A 7,727-nucleotide genomic window follows, 5' to 3' on the forward strand; every position below is an offset into this window, starting at 1 on the left:
CCCGGGGTCTGCTGGCATGGAGGAGGGGGGCGGCGAGGCTTCACGCACCCACTACAGCCTGAGACATCCATCCCTCGGAGTGGTCCTGCCCAGGCCGGGACCCCTCCGAGCCTCAGTCTCTTCCAACAGGCGCAGACTGTTAGTGGACGGTGGGAACCGGAGGGTTGGGGGAGGGAAAGAAGCTGGTCACTGCTGTGAGTTCTGTTAACCGGGGAGCCCAGCATGCTTCCAAATACCTTTACACCCACTGTACAGAGAGGGAAACTGAGGCTCCGGGCGTTTACAATCCCGACTGAGGCACAGAGCTGAGGGGAAGGGAGCACTGGGGTTGGAATCAGAGCCTTTCACCACTTAGCGCACCCCACGATCCCCCCTCCCACTTGTTCCGGTGGGGAAACAGGCCCCAGTAGGGCAGGCAGAGGCAGGTGTTGGCCCAGCATGCCAGGAGCCAGTCCACAACCAGGGCTGGCCACCCCCTGAGCGCAGAGCCCACATCACAGGTGGGGAAACTGAGGTCGAGTGGCTTCTCCAAGGTCACACTGAGGGGGGGGTGTCATGCCCATGCATTAAAACTCTCGACGCTTCCTGCCACCAAGTGGATGCCAACTCCCGGACGGACTGGGCAGCACTGCCCCTGTGAGCCTCTGGGAGGATAGCCCTTTATAGAAAGCCCATATTTCTCCCATGGAGTGGCTGGTGGTTTAGAACCGCCGACCTTGTGGATCACAGCCCAACACGAGCCACTGTACCACGAGTCCCATGGTGGTCCTGATAAACATGCCCTGTTCTGCCCCCCACCCATTTCCTGGGGACTGGTTTCTCTGCAAAGCTTGTGGGGAGGTCCTTCCTTCTCTCCTCCCCTGCCCCCACAGGGCTATGAGCCCACCAAGGGGAGCCTGGAAGTCAAAGGACAGCACAAGAACAGGTGCGGAACTCACAGGTTCCTGGGGAACTAGCAGGCCCTGCTGCCCTCCCCCCACCCAGGCCTTACCTGGCCAGGTGCTGCTCAGGTGGGCACAGGTGTGGTGGGTGACGCAATCAAGTGCCAGGTGTGAGGTCTACCACTGCTTCCCACCCCGCAGCACGCAAAGGGAGTGTCGCTGAGCCTGGGCCCCAGCTCAGTGTCTCTTGTCTCACCCCACTGTGGTGACAAGTCCCCACCCTCGGGGCTGGACACACCCTCCCCACCCAGGGGACATCCAAGGACTCCAGGAACTCTCGCTGTTCACACTGTTTATTTGCTTCTCTGGGAAAGTCAAGGACATGGGGGCCCTGTCGCACATCAAAAGCAGAAAGCGGGCAGCAAGGGCACCTCAGCAGAGGCTCACAGCTCGAGGGACTGGGGCAGGCTCCAGGGAAGGAGAGGACGGGTCGCAGCCACTGCCCCTCTCCGAGCGAGCTCGCCTCCCAGCCAGCAAGAGGCTGCACTGAAACTGGGACCAGATTCAGGTTAGAGTGGCCCCTGCCCCTGCCCCTGCCCCTGCGCAGACTGGGTGTGGCAGCTGGACCAAGAGGTGGCCTGGGCCCTGGGCACCAGACCAGGGACTCCTGGGGAAGGGGGCAAGATGGGGCCTGGTGGTTCAAAGCCAGCACGTGAGAGGAGGATGTCCGTGAGAAGGTGCATGAGTGTGCCTCTGGGAATGACGGTGGCTGTGCCCAGGGAGACGTGAATTCACGCCAAGTGCTGGCTGGCCCTGCAGGGCAGCCCCCCACCCCTTCCAGTGTGAGGTGGGCAGGGAGCAGGCTCACCCCAGGCTGGGCAGCAAATGAGGGGGATCTACTGCTCTGGGACCCTCCCTGCCAGGCTGTGTACACCCCACTCCAATCCCCGCAAATGCTCTAAACCCAGTAGGGCTGGCCGGTAGGGCCTGGTCTCTGGGGGGTGGTCGGGTGGGATGCCCAGGACCCTGGCCCAACCAGACTGGAGAAGAGGCCAGGGGGTGCCCCCCAGCGTCCCCAAATTAGCACCAGGAGGAAGGAGGGCCCAATAGGGGTGGGAGCTCATGACTTGAAGTGGCTCACGTGGTTTCCCTGCCTTGGGTAGGAGACAACGGGAGGACCCCTGGCCAGGCCCATGCAGAAGGCAGCCTGGGACTACAGACCCCGCTTGAATTGGGGTGTGTGGGGTGCCTCAGAGCTCTATCATCCAAGGCCCAGCTTCCACTGGATGGGGTCAGGGAGGGCACGGGGAACAGGGGCACATCAGGTTGGGGATGCCCAGAGGGGCCCATCCTCCGTTGCAAGACCTTGAGCCTGGCGTTCCCTTGAAACTGCTAAAAGGCACAGCCTCAACCCAGTGCCCGGCAGAGAAACCAGTGCCTTCGCCAACAACCCAGGGGCTTCTTGGCAGAGACCCTCTCCCGGGAACAGCATGAAGGCACCGGAAGGCACCCCAGAGGGTGGCAGGCTGGCAGAGGCCACATCGCAGCCACCGGTCACAGCGCCTGGACAGCGGGGACGTTCGCCGCATCTGTGAAGCTGCCACGATGGGGGTGGGGGGTGGTCCGGGTCTGTTCGTCTCTCTCCCACCAGGCGCAGGCGCCCGGCTCAGTGGATCAGGGTGGGTGTTGGGGAGGTGGCGATGGGGCTGGGGTGGGGGTGTCCCTGTCCCTCTTTCCCATGAAAGAAAAACCAGGAGGAAGTGACCACACCACTGGTCCTGGGGCCCGTGAGGTGGCAGGTGAAGGGTGGGCAGGCGCCAAGAGGGGCCGGGCTGGTGGGTGTTGGTGGTTCAGAGGGCGGGGCCAGGGGCTGGGGGGCCGGGCTGGCTCACATGACCGAACAGCATTTACAACGCTGCTTCTTCATGTCCAGGTCCTGGGGGTCGCTGACGGTGCCCTCGGGCCCTGCCTGGTTTTCTTCCCTAGAGCCCGTGGTGGCAGGGGGCTCGGCGGCACTGCCGTTGGGTGGTGCGGGCTCCTTGGCCTCGGCGGTGGTGGTCGCGGTGGCATCCTCAATGACCACCAGCTCTGCTGTAATGGTATCCTGAAGCCCCAGCACCTTCTTGGTCTCAGCCTCGTCCTCCACGTTCTGATAGCCCATGAAGATCATGGTGACTGGGGGCTCCTGGCCAGGCTGGACCCCCGGCGGGCCCGACGTGGCCTCCCCCGGCTGTGCCTGTACCCCAGTGATCTCCCGCCTGGAAGGTGTGGTCCGGACGGCCTCCTCCACAGCCCCCCGGGTCTCTGCTGCCCCGGCCGTGGATCCAGCCTCACTCAGAGTCACCTCGTCTGCCTGATGGATGAGTTCGTCGACCTCAGAGGAGCTCAGCGGGTGGATGCCGTTCTCTGCGGTGCCATCCACAGCATGGACCACTGCGAGGGAGAGAGACAGAGTGAGCCAGCCGGCTCCCAGGCGGGGGTGAAGACCGGGGCAAGGCACAGGCACACTCCGGGATGCTGGAACAGAGACCACCATCCCAGGTTGGAGGAGCAAGCAGAAACGAAATTCCACACTTGGGATGAACTGGCCGTGAAAACCACTTAGTCAATCTGTGAAAAGCAGCCAAGGGGGTATGCAGAGGTACATTCATAGCTCTGAACACACGTCTTAGAAACCAAGAAAGGCTGAAGACAAATGAGCTGCAATGGTACTGCCTTCTGAAGCATCCCAGACTCTTCGGCTGACTAGCTCCCTACAATCACCCCACAGTAGTTCTACGTTCCTTTCCGTTGTGAGATGGTGACAAATGTGGTGGTTATATAATCACTTGTCAATTTGAGGATTAAAAGTGAAGGGGTGGATGGAATCTGGGCTGTCACTCAGGTGACAGTCAATGAGTCCTCTGTGTGGCATGGTCTTCTCCTGAGGATTCTGGGAACTCCTGTCTTCCTCCCTGGAGGAAGGAGACTCTCTACGCTCACTCCCTGTGAGACATCCCTGTGGAGAAGATGCATGGAGAGAGGCTGGTTGGAGCCAGACCACTGGAACCTGAGGAGCCACGTGGAGTCCCCTGCCAGCGCTGAGATGCTTACAACGCCACTGGATCCAAAGACTTTCTACCCACTGGCCTGGGATCTTCCTGAATTTGGAGCCATTTCATGGTTTCATGAGTCTGAAGAGGACTTTAAAGATTGGTATCGGACGAATGGGCTAATATCGTTCTTATGGACTTGATCTGGACTGGGCTGGGATGTTTTCTCAATATTAAATTGCTCTTGTATATAAAGCTTTCTTATACACATATGAGTGTCTATGAATTTGTTTCTCTAGTCCACCCAGACTAACACAACAACGGAGGTTCAGATAGGGAACGCAATTGGGTCGGTGGTCACACAGCTGACCAAAGCTAGACTCCTGCCCTTCCTCTCAGCCTCAACGTCCTTCCTCTGCAGGAGTTAAGAACAGCTCTTCTTGGGAGCTGGGGGTTACAGCCCACAGCAATCCGGATTTCTTCTCCTCTTTTGATTTGATTGCTTCTGGGTTTCAAATTTAGTTCATGTCTCCCCATCTTTCTTGTTTACTAATGAATGCAATGTTATGCATTGAACCACAGGCCTTCTCCCTCAAATATGTGTTGCAAATCCTAACCTCTCTGCCGGTGGCCATAATCCCATTTGGGAATAGGCTTTCTTTATTGTGTTAATGAGACAAGACTTAATGCAGTGTGTCCCTTAAGTCAATTTCTGTTTAGATTAAAGAGAGAGAGAGAAATTAAAACAAAAGCTAACAAGGCAGAGGGATGCCAAATCACCTACAATGTGTTGAGGGGCAGACACTCAAAAGAGATAAGGAGGTTTGCTCCGGAGCCAATAGAGAGAACCTTCCCTAGGGCTGGCACCAAGGACGCCGACTGCAGCCTCCCGAACGGCGAGAAAAGAACGGCGAGTTCTTTTGGTTACAGCAACTCATTTATGGCAACAGTGAGACACACGCTAGGCTATACGTTTTCCTCTGAGGTCTGCCTTGGCTGCACCCTACGTATTCGATTATACTGCTCTTTCCCAAAAGTAGATAGTATATAATTTCCACGCTGATATCAGGCCCCTGTACCTCAAGATTTAAGTAGAAGACAATCGTTCCTTCTTAGGGGCTGGAGGGGTACGGTTAAGAAACACAGTCCACAACATGACAACTGCAACACAGAGAGCCACCCTAGTCCTTCCTTTCTGCAATTCAGCGCATAGTTGCTCTCTGAAAACGCTCCTCTCCCGTGCTTAGAAGGGTGGGTTTTGCAGATCCTGTTCCATGTGCTGCGCAAAACCTCTCCCACCTCACTTGTCTCTGTCTCTGGCCTGTCACGTGCTGAGACTGTGACCCGTCTCGAAGGACCAACAGCACTGCTGGGGCAGAACTCCTGGCTACAGTCTGACCCCAGCCCCAGAGCACAGCCCTGCAAAGTCCCCCACATACAGGCCTTCCAGGGATGACTGGGTAGAGAGGAGGGTGGAATGGGTGGCCCCGGAAACTTGTCACCTCCCTGAGCAAGGGTCAGGGCTCCTGGACCCAGCCTCCAGCTGGAAGGGCAGCGTTTCCTGCTGTGGCCTCCAGCCCCTTCAAGACTTCACCTGGACTGCGTGCTGGAGGCCCAGAAGGGGAGGTAAGCCAGGGACTTGCAGAATCAGCCTGAGGGTTTTCTGAGGGGGGTCAGGGCCCCAAGTTAGGAATCCCAGCCCAGAGTAACCATGGGAACAGATCACCTTCCCTGCTGCTAAGCAACCAGAGTCCAGTCTGGCGGGTCTGGAATCCCCAGGGGCCCAGCTGTGGACTTGGGACGCCAGGCAGGCTGGGGTGGTCAGAGCAGCTGATCTGGACACATCTCCTCTGCCCCCTCAGGGTCATTCCAGCCCAGGAGTCCAGTCAGGTCTTTCCCCACAAGCTGGGCCAGACTAGGCCCCCTTTTACGACTGCTGCCACACCCCAGGGACCCCAACAGCCAGCCTCTCACAGCGGGCATGGGGACCCAGACCACAATGATATATCGCATCACAGCCCTCCCCCCAAAAAAACCCACGGCCAAGGAGGGGAGTCCAACGCCAGGCGACCCTATAGCACAGGGTAGAACTGCCCCCGCGGGTCTCTGATCCGCCCACCTTTACTGGAGCAGTAAACCTCATCTTTCTCCCAGGGAGCGGCTGGCGGGTTCAAACTGCCTACCTTTTGCTTAGCAGCCCAGCAGTAGCCCGCTAGCCACCAAGGCGCCCCTGGCAGGCGCCAGAAAAGCTACCAACAGGGCCAGTTCAGGGGGAGTCGGAGCCTCGATCGCGTTAGGGAGTGGAGGGGGTGGGAGTGGCATGGCCGCTGAACCAGGCAGTCGGCCATCCCACAGGAAGTCGCCACGTGACCCAGGAGAGAGTGGACCCGCGGCCCCTGGGGACCGCCCACCCAGCGAGACTCGGGCACACGTGCGGAGGCACACAGCTCTGCGGTGAAAAGGCGCGGCGTAGGGACACGCCTGCCTGCCCCCAAAGGGAGCCCCCAACGCCCCCCACCCACCCCTAGGCCCACAGGACCCAGCCCTGCCCCCGCACCCCTTCCTTCACTCAGCAACCACCAGGCAAGGCCACCACCACAGCCTGTTGCAGGGCCCTGTCCCCACGCCCCATCCCGCCTCCAGGTCCCCTTCTCTGTGGAGCCCCGCCCCTGCCACTGACCCTGCCCCTCTCCCAGTTTCACCTGGCCTTGGTCACATTTGGAATCCTGTGACCTCCTTCCGGGTGGCACAGTGTGACCCACAGGTTGGGTGCCCGAAAGACCCGATGGTGGACCCCAGAGGCACAGCCCTGTCCCTGGCGGTTTCTACATGAAACTGGCCCGGTACATGTCCCCTCTGGACTCTTGAGTTGCCACATGTCCCAAGCCCAACCTTCCTCCACCAAGACAGGGCTAAGGCAGGCACCTGTGTCCAGGGCCCATACGTCCTGCCCCCACCTGGTGACGGCACGCAGGCCCCAGAGCCACGGCCTGCCGGTGCATGAGTGGGCAGCGGGCCGCTCCGTTGGGGCCTACGTCGGCGCTCCGGACTCCAGGAATGGACGGGGAGGCCTGCCTACCTTTAGTCTCATCCTCGTAGACCTTGATGCCCTGAGGGACCGGTTCCTGGGGGAGCAAGGTGGTACTGGACAGCACCCTGGTCTCCCCGGTCACCTTGTCCTTCTCCACCGTGATCTCCACCGAGTACATGGCTGGCACGAGAGGACAGAGTTACGCCGATGCCAGCCCCCACCCGGGCCCCCCGCTGTGGGCACGGCCAAGCCAGGGAGGGCAGCCAGCAGGGCAGGGGCCAAGCAGTGATTGGAGAGCGGGCCCTCGCTCCCTCCACATCCTGCCACGGTCCCCCCGGTGCCCAGGGCAGCAGCCCAAAGTCCTTCACCTTGGTTTCCCAAGCATGCATGCGTCGCCATCCGGATGCTGGCCCTCGGTCAGCCAGCACGAAGGCCCAGCTCTGCCCACGCCCTGTCTAGAAAGCCAGGAACCTTCCCATTTCTCAGAGCAGTAGGGTCAGTCCAGTGAAGGCTAGGCCTGACAAGGTCCCCTGGGCCGAACCCGGCCTCTGCCTCCTCTTGTCCCAGGAAACGTATAGTCACTGCAGCAAGATCAGTCAGGTTCCTGAGCATTGGGTAAGGTGCCCCTCCCCACCCCCATCACTACCCTGAGAGCCATGTAGGCAGACTGGGCTCCAGGTGAGGGACCCCCCCCCAGGCTAACTTGGCTCCCGGCTGACCACTCGTAAGGCTTAAAGCCCCACCCTCCTGTGGCCTCCAGGACTCCCAAGTCATTGCTCCTCT

At 59.9% G+C, this 7,727-nt stretch overlaps 1 protein-coding gene across 1 annotated transcript in view; it reads right to left on the reverse strand.

Annotated features, from left to right (window-relative positions):
• Window positions 1-1,218: 1,218 nt before the first annotated feature.
• PALM (paralemmin) overlaps window positions 1,219-7,727 on the reverse strand; it is a 25,648-nt gene continuing 19,139 nt past the window's right edge. Inside the window, exons 8-9 of the mRNA XM_045300030.1 lie at window positions 6,993-7,124; window positions 1,219-3,314 (exon numbers count right to left, since the gene is read on the reverse strand). Coding sequence (XP_045155965.1) covers window positions 2,770-3,314; window positions 6,993-7,124 — 677 coding nt within the window. The 3' untranslated portion in view covers window positions 1,219-2,769. The remainder of the gene's footprint in view (window positions 3,315-6,992; window positions 7,125-7,727) is intronic.

The sequence above is a fragment of the Echinops telfairi genome, unplaced genomic scaffold, assembly GCF_000313985.2.
Source record: "Echinops telfairi isolate 266 unplaced genomic scaffold, ASM31398v2 ScPeMD7_7459;HRSCAF=8497, whole genome shotgun sequence".
Lineage (NCBI taxonomy): Eukaryota > Metazoa > Chordata > Mammalia > Afrosoricida > Tenrecidae > Echinops > Echinops telfairi.